We start from the raw sequence: 16,742 nt of genomic DNA, 5'->3' as shown, positions 1-16,742 counted from the left end.
TAATGTCAGAAGGAAAAGATATATCTTTAAAACCTTTAAAATATAAAGAGAAATGAACAAAAATAACACTTCCTTCACCTCAGGATTCTAAAGGAGACTAGGTTCCATGTGCAAATTGTTTCTAAAATTAAAATCCCATCTCCTCCAAAGATTACCATTAAGCTATTTCTCAAAAACAAACATTTTCATTTCTTCTTGGCCAGTGCAAGTAGTATTTCACATGGATTCCTTTTACATTGCTATTAAGATTTCATAACAAAACTTTTTGATAGGCCTATACAACGAGTGTACGGAAAGATTTCACAAATGAACTGCAACTCCAATATTGGGAAAAGAGTAAGAGGAAAGGATGAAGGAAAGCCCCTATCAGCTTACTCTGCCTGTTGCATTGTATCTCCAAAGGTCCTAACATTTGCACATATGGATGAGGAAACAAAGCAATATGGTTGGTAGGTTAAGTCAACTGAAGGGCAACTTTTTTTTCAACTCAGAGCAATTAACGGCCGGCAATTTTAAAAGCAAAAAGGTATTTGTAAAGTGGTATGCATGTGTAAAGCAAGATAGATCACTATTTATACAACAGCAACCAGCCTCATTCTTTTTTTGCATTTAAGCCAAAATCTGTGAAATCAATTTAGGCATTTTCTGTGGAATATTTTTAGCTCTAACTTTGTGGTATAGAATCCCAGAATACTGTTCAGAAGCAAAAGCCAAACTTAAAGCCGACTTTTCACGCACCCTGCCTTGACTGCTAAGAGTTACAAAGTTAGCAGCTTTGATATGGGTTTTTGTAACATTGAAATTTTAAGTGGTAGTTCAGCAAAAGTTTTAAAGCCTAATTGTCAAACCTGTGATGGCTGCTTATAAAATACAAAACATTATACTCTCTTGTTTTATTAAAAGACAAATTTTAGCTGAAATAGCCTTTAAAGCTTAAGCAATTTTCAAATTGAGTAGGGGGGAAATTGCTCTTTCAAACAAAATAAATGGACATGTTTTCAAATATGGTGAAATAGTGTTAGGTAAGCCATAAATGCAATATCTGATACTTTACTAAGGAATTTCAAACATAAGTCCATAAAAAGGTTGAGATGTAAAATCTTTGAGTTCTGTGTTGATCCTATGACTTGGTTTTGTGTAAGTCAAATGATAATCCACTAGCACTTTAAGTTTTTAGCCTTTGAAAAATATTTTTGCATTTTTTATATACACAGTCATATCCAAAATAAAAACATCACTTGAAACTTCCATTAACTTTTTTTTCTTGTCTTAGATATCATGAACAACTTGAGAAGAAAAGCCTAGAAAAATAAGTTAAATTCACCAAAATTGGCAAACATGGGTAACTTTTACTTCAAAGATTGTAGAGTAAATAAACAGATACATCTTTCAATTGGGCTTTCAAGCAATTATACAACAACGCATGTACTCTCAGCAACATCACTAAGACAGCAATGGATGTTCTTCAGCTTTTACCTGTTGTAATCCACAATAGGGTTTCCAAAACTTCTGCACATTGTGCTTTTCATATCAAATTTTTATTAAAGTCTTAGCTATTTTCTAAATGAATATCCTTTTTATTGGATTTTTCCAATTACAAATGAAATTTAATTTTACATCTATCATTAGGAACAACACTTACAATGGGACTGTACAAATTTAGGTCAAAATAAAAATATATGTATTTTGTGGTTTCATAAAACTTCATTTACTGTATCTTTAAAGAAAGCAGAAGTAACAGCAATATATGTAAAAGTAATGATTTAATGACTATAAGCAAGACAGAGCAATAGAATTGTGCTTCTTTTGCAGACGGGGGACAATGAAATGTTTAACTACAATTTCCCCATACAAACATGAAACAATATTCATAGAGAATAAACACCCTCACAAATAACTGATGGGTGATGAACAAGTTCGACCAAAGCAAAACACAAACTGAAAATTGTTGGGGATATTCATACTTTAAATTCAACATGCTCACTGTATTTAAAAACTAATACCTGTAGAAGCTCACAATAAATTGCTTCTATTTCCAGACGTTACAGAGAGGGCATATTCCACTGTTTATAACTGTAACAGCAATTCTTAAGTTTGAAATTTCCACTATGCCACATATTAAAATAATTTTAGATAAAATGCCTTCTTCCAGCAATTCGCTGATTTAAAATATTTGTTTTAGAATTAGAGCGATCAATATGCATTTTAAAAACACATTAATTCCATCATAAGCAATGGGAAATGAAGAAAGCATTTCCAATTTCCTTAGTGAAAAGTTTTTCTTTAATGCAACTATTAATTTTAAAAGTAAACAGGTATTACTAGAGAAAAGTCAGTATTACGATATGCCAATCGCTTCCAATGGAACAAAATTTAGAATTAAATATCCACATTAAAAATATCCTATGGTGATAAGGCTCAAACATAGGTATCTGCAAAGGTCGAACCAGTTGGGAGAATTTTAACAACCATCTCTGAATGCATGAAACACAATATTTTCTTTATAGTATTTATAAATATATCATACAATACTGTTTCCTGTTATGTCGTATACCAATATGGCATTGTACAATAAGCATAATGCCATCTGATTCATACAAAAGCGAATCATTTAAACAAGTCAGTAAAATAAACGGTAGTACCCGCTTTTAGGCTTAACTGAAGTTTACTTTCCTTTGATCGGTTTCGCGCAGCAACAGAGAAGTAAAAATCAAACAGGAATCAAAATGGCTAAATATGCAAGAAATTGTTATTCACAGTGACATGGCTACATAGAATGCATTATTCTATGCATATTCTTTCCATTTGTTGAATTTCAAGATAAAAAGCACTTGTTTTCTACAGGTTCACAAAACAGCATAATAACAAGAACAATCAGGGAGGATGTAATGTAGGCGTTAGTTGAGATTAACAAACTATGGCCCAATGTTTATATCCACTGCAGAAGATTTTCAAATCCAAACAATGGTTACAGAAACCATTTCACATCTGTCCTAACACACAGAAAAACATCTTGCCTGCTTTCTCAGAAATCAATTCTTTCGAGAAATAATCTTTCTTTTCAATTAACGTCCATATGAATATCACATCTAGTCCATCTTTTATAGCCAAATTTAACGTCACTACAAAAGAAAGCAAATTGGACGATAGTCACATGTATTAGCATCTATAAAGCTGTAATGGCATGAAGATATCTATATAAATCAGGGGTTTAAAATTTTTTTCCTCAACAGTCTCAGGTATCAACCAGATGAAGTTGCTGACGACCCATTTACTGACGATTTTCGAGGTCTATTGGCAAAAGAAGATTGGTGGTTACCGCTGGGGCTGCTGCTGGTTCCATTCATAGTGCTGGAAATGTGAGGAAACTGAGGATGAGGAGACTGGACTGGAGTGCCGGGGCTGGGCAAACAAGAAGAGGTGGAGGGAATACCTCCTGCTGGGCTGTTGGCCTTGTCACTCCCAGAGTCACTTTCCAGTTCTCCAGCGTTTGTCAGTCCATCTCTCTGATGACTGATCTTCATTCTTTTACAAGTAGGTCGAACTCTGTATTTCAAAGGAAGCGGACCATTCTATAAAGTTAAGAGGAAAAAAAAAAAATCAGTCTTAGATCTTTAAGTACAGTCTACAAAAATAACCTGCGAGCATCAGGTACGCTACTTACCCTTCTCCAGGTATAAATGTAGGCAATGTCCATTAGTGTATAGTAATCCTTTAAAGGTTCCTCTTCATACATGACATCAATCTGTTGAAAAACAACACTTCAATTATTAAGTGTCACAAAGAACGATGGTAAATCTAGATTTTTTTGGCCACCTAAATAGAATCCAAAAATGCTTTTAAAAAACATTTTCTCCAAACATTTGGACAAAGAAAGAATCCCTCTGGAAACTTCAAATGAGGGAAAACATTTCTTGAAATTAGTAAGGGATTTGTTTTCACAGCATAAAACAGAATCCATACCAAATATTTTAAGAGCGATTTCCAAATAAAGTACTAAATTAAAAAAAAAATTCCGTTGCTTTTTTGGGTTTAGAATCCAAAAAGAAAAATGTCATTGAAATTTTTTTTTAAAGATTTACATAGAATGCATGAAGACTATAAAGTAGATACCTGGAAAGTATTAGGTATGTCCATTTTACTTCTGAGAAACTTTCTTAGGTGCATCACAGTCATTGCTGCTGGGCATCGTAAATACCTTTTATCATTCACCTAAGAGCATATTTAAGAAAAATAATTTTTTAAAATTCCTAACTTTAAGATTTTTTTTTAAAGTCAAAAAAAATAGATGTCTGAGTATGACAAAAGGTACGAATACCAAAGCTGAGATTTGACTAAGTTCTCAGCTATACTTTGAGTTTGCTATTATTATAAATACTAAATGAACAGATTCCTTCAGTACATCAAAGCATTAAACATTAATTACTGAAAATATTTTGTAAGAAGAGTAATCATATATAAGATAAATTCTATCTAGTAACTATTGAATACAGATCACTCTTAAACAACAAACGTGATGATTTTCTTCTATTTGATAGCAACATCTGACCCTAGGATATGCTAAAGGGCAACATACACCCTCATAAAATCTAGAATCCAAACAATGCATCTTCTATGTGTTTTTGTATCATGGAACATACCTCCTCCTTAGATTTCTCCTTGTCTTTATTTACTTTCCGATCCAATCTAAGAAACAGATAATTTATTAGGCAAACAATGTATCTAATAAATATATTAGCATAAAACACATTTCCTAAAGAATTTACCTGTTCTGGTCAAAGAATTCAATGGATAAACTTATTATTTCATCATCAGTTATAATTCTCTTATCTTCATCTGCAACTTCTCCTCTATCTTCATTAGAGCCATTGGCAGCTATAAAGACATTTTTAAATTCAATTTTTAAGAATTAAATATTTAATTAAATATTATACATATAGAAGAATGGAATTGGTACTTTTAAGCTTAATTTTAATAAATTACTGGATAAGTTCTCCCTCCAAATAAAATGTCTTTCCCCCTCTAAAGAGTTTACCATCAGCTGAAGGATGAGCTGCATAAAAATCCCTTCTTCTCTTCATTTCATCTAAAGAGGAGGAAAAAAAAGACTTAAACATAGCAGGTAAAACTGATAAATACTTTTTAAAAATTCATTTTTAAGCAAGTTACTCACTTTTGAAAAGCCCTGGAACTAATTTGTATACAATATCTTGAAGAGTTTTATCTGACCTGAAAAAGAATAAATTAGAAAATTTATTTATCAACTAATATCAACTAATATGGCAAAAACTAAAAATGTTTATTAAGTTTTTAAACATTCTTTGTTTTCTGTTATAGTATTTTACTTGATTGTAACACTGTCTATAACTACATCAACATGATAATTATGATAAAACTTCTTTATGTAGTAGCACTGTTTTTTAATTAGTAGAATACTCTATTTTATACTCACTAATAAATTCTTCACATTTCACTAAGTCAAGAAAAGTGTGCCTTCCAAATTACTGAATTAGCTAATATGAAAGAGAACAAAGAGGAGAGAATGGAAGCAGTTTAAACACATGCACTCTTGCCTGTCACAAGGTCAATAAAGCAATGCAAAAATGGAGAACTAATTCCATTTTTAAAAATGATTTTAAAAAAATCTTAAAATCCCTTGAATAATACTGAACTCTGTTTAAAGTTAGTCATCATTAAAATGGCCAAGAAATTAAGGGCTATCCTCCTCTACAAAGTACACGCATTAGACGGTGACTGAAGGGTAAATTTTGTGTGAAGAAATAAACACTAAATTCAATAATTATGCAATTCCAATAACAATTACAAACAATGTTTTTAAACATTTTCCTACCTTATATTCAGTAGTGGTCTGGTCTTGTGAACTTGGACATCACAGATAGGACAATACTTGCTGGTCTCCAGGTAACGCACAATACACGTTTTACAGACTAGAAATAAAAACACAAATTTTTTAAAGTTCAGGAAGTAGATGCTAAGCAATAAAATTAGTGTGTCAGAAATAGAGAACTAGTAGTAACAAAATGGTAAATACCAAAAGGCATTTCTAATTAAATAAACAAATTCAGTTAATATCCTGAGAACACTTATACAATTTATATTTATACAATATTTTATTAAATATGCATTAACAAAAAGTCACTAAATGCAAGAGCGGAAAACAACTTCTTCATTTTGTACCAACATTCTCAAGGACAGTGGGAATTGTTAGTTTTCAAATTTCAGGACAAGATGTTAAATATACACGACACAAGAAAAGGTCTAAAACTGTGTACTTACAGGAATGTAGACATTCTATTATGGTTGTGGCATCAATGAAGTACCCTCCACAAAGCACACACATTAGGTGGGGATTTAGCTCAGTGATCTTGATTCTGGTTGTTCGATGCATTTCTGCTTGATAAAAGATCCTGCAAGACAAAGAAATATTGGCCATAATTCACAGAAAGAGAATCGAGATTATCTCCAACTCCCAGTAACTATATGCTCTGAAATGCTGAAGGAGTTCATAAAACTCGTTTAACACTGTGCAGCTGGACTGTCCCAACGTCTTCTACAGAAAGAATTCACTGATCAGACCTCAATCAGTTCTACAGAAAAGGTGAAAAAGGATCCAAGAAAAGTAATCTCTGGTTCCTCAGGTCATTCCAGGAGGGAGAAGAAAAGGTCTGGGGTGGGGGCTGGGAGCTGAGAGCATTCGGGTCTCTTTCTTCCATTTGTCCTCCAGCCCAGCAGCCCCACGGCTGCTGCAGACGCTACACGCTCCCCGCAGATATTTACCAACCGCTAGGGCTTGTTCCAGGACTCCAAATTTAGGGTAAAACTTCCTTATGGATCTTCGATCGAAAATCCAGGAGCATGCCCTGGCTTCCCAGGGGTTCTGGTTGTTTTAAGCGGTTCCGGCAACCAGAACCAGGCACGTTTTGACGCGATACAAAGGGAAAGCAAATTCTGCTCTATCTGCATCCCTGGCATTTCCGGAGCTGGGTGCTGGGGCCGCAGGAGAAGCACCTCGAGTCGGCCGCGGGCTGGGGCCTGAGCGCGCGGACGCCCGGGGGCCGGGGGGCCGGGGGGCCGGGATGCGGAGGGGCGGATCCGGCGGCGCCCGGGGCTCCGTCTCGCTCCGGATTCGGAACTCGCCTCTGTCGGGGTTTCCATAGCAACTTACACTTACACTTGGCATCCGGCCACCGCTGCAACTCCGCGCGGAGCCGGGCCGAGCCCGTAGCTTCGGCGGGCGTGCGGGGCTGCCGGGCGGCGGCAGCGGCGGGCGCGGGGGAGGGGCCGGCACGGCGCGGGGGCGGGGCCGCGCGGGGGCGGGGTGGGGTGCGGGCGCGCAGCGCGGGGGTGGGGCGGCCCCACGAGGCCCGCCGTGCTGGGGAGCAGGATTCTGGCCCGAGGCGACCCGGCAGACAGCCTGGGGGACCCCGGAGCGTGCAGTGGTAAAGGAAAATGCAAACCGCACTCCGGCCATTTCGGACACTCTTGGGGGCCTCTTTCCACGTCGACTCGGCGCGAAGAGCTTCTTTCAGATCTTGACTCTTTCGGTCTCTCCTGTTAGCAATCACTAGGTCAAAAATTTCATGAAGGGATCTTTTGAGAATTGCCAACTGTGCACTTAGCCCGAAACCGTCAGGGCTCAAATTGCAGAGATGTTTATTGAACTGAAACTCTTTAAAGCTTTCTTCTCTAATAGGAAGTTCTTCTGTAGATTAGGATGAGCGATACAAAGTTTTGGAAAGGCTGAAAACTGAAATGTTTCATAACAGACAAGAAGTGGGCAAAGCCTTGTGTTTTACCTGAGCTATGCTGGATAGAGGCAAGAAAAACTACCTGAATCGATGGCAGTGACAATAAGTAAAGAACCATGTGACCAGCCCATTCCCAACGCTAAATCAACACCTTGTCAACCCAGAGCACCGAGAGCAGAGAAAAACAAATGTCATTTTCTCAGCCTCACCTCCATGCAAACCCCACACAATGAAATGCTATTTCCAACAGATATCGTATGTTATAGAAAGTCACGGTGGGGAACTGTCAGCAACAATACAATAGCGGACAATCAGGGAAGTCAATTACTTCGTGCAGTATGCTTGAAAAATGCATTTCTTACTCCCACTTCATTCATTTCAGAATCTGAAATAAGACTAAGCTTCCAGACTTATCTGAAGCACATTCTCAAAGCTGCCTTGAACAGAAATCTAGGAACTTGTGAAACTTGAAGATGCATCTGAGGTTTTAATTCTCAGGGAATTTTAATGCAGAAGAGGGAAATACTAAACACAGCTCAATGGCTGAAACTAAAAGTTTTAGAGTACTAAAAAAACACACACACACAACAAAAAAACCCGGTAAAAACAAAACAAAGCCTCTTTTATGAAAAGTGACCACAGTGGCAACCAGTGACTTCAACCAGAAAACGTCATGTGTGACTCCTCAGTTATCTTTGGATGACTTGTTTAGAGGAATATTGTCAACATATTGTTAATATAAATCTAAGTGGGATTACAGAGGAGTTGTGGATGGAGCAGTGTCCCTAAAGAGTAGCAATATTTAATTCTATTGTACTTGGTGATTAAAGACAAGTCTTCTTGGTTCTCAAAGAAAACTCTCCTTATGAAACAGCAGGACCTTTACTAGAAAGATAGTTAGCAAGGTGATACTTCTGTCCCCTTGCAAAAGCACATCACACTAATGCCACCGATCATGAAGTTCAGGAAGGGGCATCAATAAAAACAGCTGCCTTTATTTCTCCTCTACTTTACATAAAATCAACACGAGACAAACACAAATATTAACACACAGAACAATCAGACCTCAGTGAAAGGTTATCTACTGGTTGGCTTTGAACGTTTAAGTCTCATGTACTTGACCAAAACCCTTTCAAATTCATTTTAAGTCTTAATTCACACAACTCCTCTACTTCAATTCACAAGAATTTGACCACAACCCTATAACCATTTATAATGCTAGTAAATACCACTTTGTTACTTGTATAAGAATCAGTTCTTTATCTTTTTATACCACTTGAAAGTACTGGGAACCTAATGAAGACTTCCAAAACATCTGACATGCTTGATAAGGTTTCAGAAACAATCTCTTGCACCTTAGAAAGGAAAACCTTCTAGGTTCCACCACAGAACTGCCAGTTAAGCAAGCAAAAATGCACCAAACATACAATGGAAAAAATACTCAATAGTTTAAACTTGCCATTATAACATACTCAGTTGGGGCTGTCACTTTAGTTGGAGGCCTAACACCAGTAATGTCAAAATGAAGGAAAACAGAAGCAAGTTCTTATGTTAACAATCAGCTTGACTATTGCAATCTAACACATGCAAATGAACTCCATAACCCCAGTTGGGGCTCCCAGGCCAATACAAGTATGGGTAAACTTGGGGTTAACTTGACTTCTAGGGAGAATTTTACCTTTGGGGGCACTTAATGCACATCCAAGGACTTGATGGTAGAACATTAATGGATTTTTCAAGTACAACTACATGCTCACTTTTCTTACAGAAGCGTGTGTATATGTGTGTGTATACATACACACATGCATACACAGTGACTTATATGGCTTTAAAGATACCAGGTGTAAATTTACACAAGTAGGTTATTTCAAACACTTTTGCACTTTGGGGCAGATGTATGGGAATGAACTCAAATATTAAAAAAATATATGTTTGCCCACAAAATCAACCTCTAAGGGATTCTACTTAAAATAAAACTCAAATGTTAATATAGTCTCATAAGTTAGCATATGCTGTTAACAATTGGCATCCTTAGGTTTCAAGACTTTAGCGTAGCATATAATATGTTTCCATAACTTGGAGGTTAAGCTTCCTATAAAATATAGGTTGAACTACTCATAACATTCTAGGCATCACCAACCTACACTTGGATTTGAATAAATATGCCCAGAATTTTGCCTACTTTAAGGGAAGGGGTTAATACATGCTTGTATTTCAAATACTGAACCGTGACCACTAAGCCCACTAAATCCTTTTATTGCAATTGGGAATGATCAAAGTCTCTATACTTGTTTACTTCCAATTATTAACTGTAAATCTTTGGGAAAAAGATCATGCTATACGGCTGTCAAACCCAAAAGACTGCGTAAACATATGCCATCAACTTTTTAGTGCTCGTTTTCCAAAGCATCTCCTCACCACATGACCTAAGCTGACATTTAGCAAAACCTGTAAAACGTTATGGACTTGAGTCATGGTTCTAAGTGCATCCCATACTAGAGGTTGAGAGAAAAACTGTAGTCTCTGAGAGAAAAAAAAACAAAAAGAGAAAAAAGAAAGAGAGGAAACCGCTTGCAAGACTAACGTCCACTCACCATCATCACTCCAAAAAAAGCTCCAAATTTGAAATGCCCACTTCCCAGTGAGCACGTCCCAAGTAATGTTTGAAGAACTTATCCAAGACTCCCAACAAATAACACCTTGAAAACTTTACCATTTTAAACACAAACGCAGGAGACCTTGGAAACAACTGGGAACCGCCATCTTACAAGCCATCCAATTTCTCACAAGTGTCCCTCCAACTTAAGTTAATAACATTTTTGTTCGGGCTCTCACCAGCCTAACATCCACCTTGGCGGGATCGCTGCCCCCCACGCAACCCGTCCCTATAAAATGGGGGCGTTCTCTGGCTGTTTAAACCCCTCCAAAGCCCTTTCTTCGGGAGAGGAGGGAAGCCACTTGACCCAAGCAGCTCCCGATTTCAGGCACCCGTCCCCGTTTCATCAAAATCTACCTCTCAACAAAAGGCGCCGTGGCCGGGAGAGCCGCAGAAGCTGCAAATAGAAGTGTTCTTCTCGGGGGCCATGTGCGTCGCGAGGGTGTAGAGGGGCGCTCGGGGGAGAAAGGAACTAAAACGTGGGGCCGCGCGCGGCGCGTCCGGGCTGGAGCGGGCGGCGGCTGGAGCGGCGCCGAGGCCGGCTGGCGGCGGCGGCGCGGGCTGCGGGTCGGTCCCGGCGCCGCGGGAGTCGGCGGGCGGCGACGGGCGCGCGCTCGCGGGCGCGGGCAGCGCGCGGGGCCGGGCGGCGCGCGGGGCCGGCGGGCGGCGGCGGCGCGGGGCTCGGCGCCCACGCTGTCAGCGCCCTCCCGGCCGGCGCGGGCGAGGCGCGGGGGGGCCGCTCCCAGTCCACCGGCGGCCGGTCCGAGCCCGGCGCGACCCCCGCCGCCCCCAGGCCCCGTCCCGGAGGCGCCTCGCCTCCTACGTACCCGGAAAAAGCAGCCGGCGAGAAGCGATCGCAGCGGGCGGAAAAGACAATGAAAGTTAAAAGTCGTTCAGCAGAAAATGAATGTGAGCCAAGCGGCCATCTTGAAGCGAGCTGCAGACGCTGCTGTCAATGGGCAACGAGCGCAGCCGAGAGGAGCCGCGGCCGCCGCGCTCGGCTCATGCTGCCTCCCGAGCCCGGCCTCCTCCTCCTCCTCCGCTTCGGCCTCCTCCTCCGCGGCCTCCTCCTCCTCCTCCTCGGCCTCCAACGCCTCCTCCTCTTGGGCCTCCTCCTCCTCCTCCTCCTCCTCCTCGGCCGCCGCCGCCTCCTCCCGCTCCGCACTCGGGGGAGGGAGCGCGCGGAGGGGGCGCGATCAGTATTATTCTGCGGGGCTGGGAGGTGTTTCTAATCCGGATCGGGGCTCCCTCGCCAACATCCCCATTGTCTCGCCCCGATCTCTGCCTTTAATACTACGATTATTATTTCATAGTTGCCGTGAGGGGAGGAGGGGGGTGGGGGGCGCCGTGTGTGTGCGTGCGGAGAGGCGGGGGGAGGGGAGGAAGGCTGAGGAGGGGGGAGGGGAGGGTGGAAAAAAAAAAGCACCGCTGAAGGCTGAGTGGAAACTGACACCGGCTCCAAAATGGCTCAGAGTCCGCCCGCCCCCTCCCCCCGCCGCCCCCCCACCGGGTCACGTGCTCCCCTCATTCCTTAAGGGCGGCCTGGGAATTAGTGTCGGTGTAGTCGGGCCCGCGGCCGCCCCCTCCCCTCGGAGCAGCGCGAGCCGGCCCCCTCCCCCTCGCTCGGCGCGGCGGCGGCGCTGGCGCGGCTGCGGAGACATTTCTCCACAGCGCCACACGCGCCACCCTGCTCTCGGCGCGGGCATCGCTTCGGCCCCGCAAGCAGTTCAGCCCACCCCACCCCCCGTTATTTCTTTCTTGCCGCCGCCCGCCTCCGCTCGCGGTGCACACGTCCGCGGGCTCCAGCCGAGGAGATCGCCCGGACGCCGCCCCCCGCTCGGCCCCACGGGCTGCGGCCCAGACTCCGGCGCCGCGGCGCGGAACCTGCGACCGAGTTGGGCTCGCGGAAACAACAGCGCCCGCCCCAGTCTTCCCGCGGCCGCGCCGGCCCCCTTCCCCGCCCGCCAGTGGCCGAGGCGGGGCGTGCGCGGGCAGCCGCTCGCTCCGGGCAGGGGCTCCGCGCGGGGCCGGCCGGCCGGGCCGGGCCTCCGGAGCCCCACGGGCGAGGGTCGGGCTGCGGGCGAGCCCTCGGGCACAGGTAACGGGACGGGCCAGCTCCCGGCGCGGGGCGACCGCGCCCTTTCCCCACGTCCCGAAGCTGGGGTCTTAAGGCAACCCCGAAGATCGCATCCTTTCCCACTACGCTTAACTTTAATCCTGAGAAGAGGCGATCGTTAAAAGTTAACGCCAATCGTGTCTGCGTTTTCAAAGTAATAATTAACAAACTCAAATCCAAACAAACTCTCAGCACTCTTTAGTGGGAACAACTTATTTATTCAGAATATAATACTGTCTGCTTCCTTTTGGAAGACTTGGAAAAGATCAAATATGATCAGTGTACGGATAATACTAAAGATGATTCAAATACTTAGGCAGACTTTCCCTCTTAACCCTTTCACAAGTGTAAAAGAAAAAGTGTCAAAATTGATGAGTGACACAAATCCAAAAGAAAAAATTTGTTCTCCTGAAAAGGAAGACATCCAGCTCGCAGAAACGATGGTTCGGCGGACGGCAAGGCGTTCCTGGTCTTCCTCTAGACCGGGGCGGATCGTTAACTTCCCCAAATTACAACTGAGTTGCTCTTTCCAGGCTTTTCGAGGCATCTTTAAGTTTCCCTACTAAGTCCTGAAGATGTGTATGATGAATCGTTTTTAGGATAAAAACACAAGAAGGAAGTATCCAACTTTGAGAAAGATGCAAGAAAAGAGTCGGGGGACACTTTCTAAACAAGTTTAAAATTCACAAAGATTTTAAACCTTTGACAAACCACTATCAAAAGAAGGTTTTCTTCTAAAATATAAAAGATGTAAAAAATTAAAAGAAGGTCAATAGAAAGTTTTCCTCTAAAATATCTCATCTTCAAATGGGCTGCTTGCCCTCAGATGTGAGATACAGTTTCTAACTGAATCCTCTGAACAGGCGAAGTATATCAAAATTAAAATTTCTCAAGTTATCTAACAAAGATTATGCTGTATTCACATCTTTTGAAAGTTTAAAGTTTGATTAATGGTTACATTAAAACGACTCTGCAGGAGATCCCTTTTGAAAAATTCAATCTCATCAAAATTTCAAGCAATGACCTTCATTTTTTTAAGTGGTAAGAAATAAATTCGTTGTCATGTCCATTAATCAATGTAATTTTTAATTTCCCCAGTCTTACACTGGCAATATAAACAGTTTTAGAATTTTTGTATACTTGCTCCTTTATAAAAAGTCATTTACAACTACTGTTTAAAAATCATGTTTTGAGAGTTTAATTCAATTTCTGAAAGCAAAGAAGACATTTTCAAAGCCAAGCTCTTCCTTTTGCTTTGTCCTATTGGCTCACACTTATCACAAATAGAAGGAATTTACACTCAACACTACACAAGTTTATTTTAATTGGAGGGAACAGCAAATGCAGACCAATTCTGTTAGTAACATCGTAATTTCAAAAGCGAAGCCTACGTTAAAATATTGCTTTTGAAGCCCCCTCACCATTAAATCCTTAACCAACCTTCATTATCTACTGACAGATGGTTAATTTTCTTTTGAACTTTACATAGGCATAATTCTCAATTAAAAATCTGTAAAAAGGTAGGCATATTCACAGATCCTAATACTGTACCTGTAATTGTTCCATGTTGCAACTAAAACTAATCTCTGGGTGGGATCGGGAATCAGTGTTCTAGGGAAGAAAAAAATGCTGTTTATTTAAATCAAGGAAATTTTAAATTTCATTACACATTTAATTTTTAGACAGGGCTTATGTATAAATACCTCTACATTTAAGGTCACCAAATATGCAGGTCTGTACATCTTATCAAGTTGATTGGTCTAAAACAACACAACACATTGATTTCAGTCTTTAACTCTTATTTTTTTAAAAAAGTTCCCTAAGTTCCCCTAGAAAACAGTTTGTTAAACTTTACCTTTATCTGATATTCCAAATGCCAAGAAACATCAGTTATATGAGGGAAAGATCTGCCTATACTGAAAGATACAATGATAATTTTGTACATAATAGCTACAGGAAAACTTTTAGTATTTATCTTCACCAACAATGGTGTCTACCACCTCCCCACCACACACACTATTTTAATCCATTCTGAATTTAAAACATTGTTAAACTTTATTTTCAAGTTCTGAAGAGTAAAGAGCATTTTAAAAATTATCTCCATAAACTTTATCTTTAAAAACATTAGCTTAACTGCAATTGTTTCACTTGCCCTTTAGCCCCTTTTCTTTTGGTCTAGATCCCGTTTTTTTGTCCTGTTTTGTTTCACACCAACACTCTCCATTCATACCTGCAAGTAAAAAGTAGCTCAGCTTGACACCTTATACAGGACCTACCTTCCCAGTAGGATTTCTAGGGAATTCCTATTGTTCTGGGAGGAAAAAAAAGAAAGAAAATATGTCTTTGCAAACAGAGTAGAAGAAAGATAGTAATTGTTAATTTTTAAAAATTTAAGTAAGTAACCTGATATTCCGTGCAAAACAATTCTATTCTCTCGCTGTCAAATTTACAGTCTTCTAGATAAGTGCTAAAGAAAAAAAAAAGCCTAAGTTTAGTCTCCATTTTAAAAACTGAAATTGGAATCATAAAGGTACTATTTGAAAACAAATGGATATTTAAATAAATCCTGTACCTTAGAGTTGATTTGTCAGCTCTTTGCTTTCCAGCCTCCAGTATGTAAGTTGCAGCTGCTGCATGACAATGTTTTAAAACCACTGGATCGATATGTTTCAAGTCTGGGTGATCTAAAATAAATTAATTGCCAGTGATGCCTGTGACAATAAATTCTTTATAGTCCTGTTTCTAAAAAGGGATTTTAATTTGGGTAAAGAACCCTCTCTAACAAGATAACAAGAAGAATTCAACTATAAGGACTGGAAATTATAAGTAAATGAGATGTGCAACATGGTCAATGGCAAAACAATAAAGATCACACATCAATAATTATGCAATTACCTGGTCAAATTACCTTCTTTTACTTTACCTTAATACTCTTATTTATTTTTTAAAAAACATAGTCCTAGAGTAAAATATACAGTGGTCACTCTAAAGATGGAGTAAATTCCGAGGAAAATAAGAAGATAAATATTTTATATGGTGTAAATTTAAGAATGAATAAACTTTCCTTCTAAAGATTAATTTTATGCTAACTGGCTCCATGGACATTAACACATGGAGGTGGGGGAGAGGGAACGAGTTCAGAATATAAAATACAATTTTCAAAATATTTTCAGGTTTCGACAGCCATCCTTTCTTTTTTTTTGAGATTAACCAGGTGGCGGTTACTATTTTCGTTTAAAGAACTTCCACTTTCATACTTTTTGTACACGTGTTTAGCTCGTGAAACTACAGGAAAAAAATTTGAATTGTTGAGATATTTATATTTAAGAAAATCATGTAATAGCGATCTGTCTTAAAATATGCCTCCATCCATACTGACACCGCACTCCGCAATCACTGACCCGACCACTTATAAGAGACTCGCCTCCTGATAACTAGTGCAGAACAAAACATCATGCACCATATTTTAAGGGTCTAGGCGTGGAACCTGTGCAAAACATATTGAACTAGAGTGTTGGAATGATCAGAGGATCTTGAGGTATTCTCTAAGATGAAAAATGTCAACACTATTTGACGTAGTAATTACTTTGGAAGCAGACCCTTTAAAACCTTCGTCAACCTAGCACTGAAAGCTTGAATTGCAGGGAGCTGCCCTGATGAAGTCCAAGTGTCAAACAGCCTTTGCCCCAGACCAGGCTGAAAACCTTAGATGTTTAGGCCACAAACAAGACTTGAACACCGGCTTTACAAAGGAACAAAGAGCCTGGGAGGGGAAATCAGGCCAGGAACGTGTAGCTGGCTGTGTGCAGGTGCCAACTGGGGAGAGAACAATGCTCAGGGTCCGATGTGGGTTCTGGCAGAGCCACATCCCCACACTCCGTCCGGAGCGAAGGGCAAACCCCAGAGACTTCCTCTTCCCGGGGCTTTCCCCTTCTCGCTCCATCTCGCTCCTCTTCTCCGAGCGCCCCTCCACCCAGGCCGATCCAGCTCAGAGCCCAGCGGCTTACCTAACACGGCCTCGTCCGCCTGGGCGTCCAGCAGGCTCTGGAAAGCCGCCCGGAGGAGAAGCGTGAAGGCGTTGGAGTCGAAGGAGCCGGGATCGGCCAGCATCTGGAAGCCTTTCTGCACATACTCCGAGAGCTCCATTGTGAGCGCGCCGTGACCTTCGACACGCGCACCACGTGACACGCGCCGCGCGCTC

At 41.1% G+C, this 16,742-nt stretch overlaps 3 protein-coding genes across 9 annotated transcripts; 1 reads left to right on the top strand and 2 right to left on the bottom strand.

Moving 5' to 3' along the window:
* Positions 1-1,329: 1,329 nt before the first annotated feature.
* BMI1 (BMI1 proto-oncogene, polycomb ring finger) lies at positions 1,330-11,494 on the bottom strand. 6 transcript variants are annotated; one of them, XM_060161336.1, is made up of 10 exons: positions 11,253-11,494; positions 6,298-6,428; positions 5,852-5,948; positions 5,174-5,229; positions 5,036-5,086; positions 4,767-4,875; positions 4,641-4,686; positions 4,114-4,212; positions 3,665-3,745; positions 1,330-3,572 (listed from the first exon to the last, which is right to left on the bottom strand). In XM_060161336.1, the coding sequence occupies exons 2-10, from the start codon at positions 6,407-6,409 to the stop codon at positions 3,243-3,245; spliced, it is 981 nt and encodes a 326-aa protein (XP_060017319.1). In that variant the 5' UTR covers positions 6,410-6,428; positions 11,253-11,494; the 3' UTR covers positions 1,330-3,242. The 6 variants fall into 6 exon arrangements, with proteins under 6 accessions (XP_060017319.1, XP_060017338.1, XP_060017363.1 ...); XM_060161355.1 differs by lacking the exon at positions 11,253-11,494 and adding an exon at positions 10,783-10,898; XM_060161380.1 differs by lacking the exon at positions 11,253-11,494 and adding an exon at positions 7,193-7,264.
* LOC132526866 (uncharacterized proline-rich protein-like) lies at positions 11,218-11,716 on the top strand. Its single transcript, XM_060161417.1, has one exon. The coding sequence runs from the start codon at positions 11,381-11,383 to the stop codon at positions 11,714-11,716; it is 336 nt and encodes a 111-aa protein (XP_060017400.1). The 5' UTR covers positions 11,218-11,380.
* A 1,022-nt stretch (positions 11,717-12,738) lies between these two features.
* On the bottom strand, positions 12,739-16,739 carry COMMD3 (COMM domain containing 3). 2 transcript variants are annotated; one of them, XM_060161393.1, is made up of 8 exons: positions 16,549-16,738; positions 15,114-15,225; positions 14,945-15,008; positions 14,818-14,852; positions 14,397-14,457; positions 14,245-14,301; positions 14,093-14,152; positions 12,739-13,110 (listed from the first exon to the last, which is right to left on the bottom strand). In XM_060161393.1, exons 1-8 carry the CDS (start codon positions 16,685-16,687, stop codon positions 13,051-13,053), a joined length of 588 nt encoding a protein of 195 aa, XP_060017376.1. In that variant the 5' UTR covers positions 16,688-16,738; the 3' UTR covers positions 12,739-13,050. The 2 variants fall into 2 exon arrangements, with proteins under 2 accessions (XP_060017376.1, XP_060017384.1); XM_060161401.1 differs by lacking the exons at positions 14,818-14,852; positions 14,945-15,008 and having other exon boundaries at positions 16,549-16,739.
* Between the last annotated feature and the right edge of the window lie 3 nt (positions 16,740-16,742).

This window comes from Lagenorhynchus albirostris, chromosome 1 (genome assembly GCF_949774975.1).
Source record: "Lagenorhynchus albirostris chromosome 1, mLagAlb1.1, whole genome shotgun sequence".
NCBI classification, from domain to species: Eukaryota; Metazoa; Chordata; class Mammalia; order Artiodactyla; family Delphinidae; genus Lagenorhynchus; species Lagenorhynchus albirostris.
Note: the sequence above shows the minus strand (reverse complement) of the source record. Positions and strands in the feature narration are given on the sequence as shown.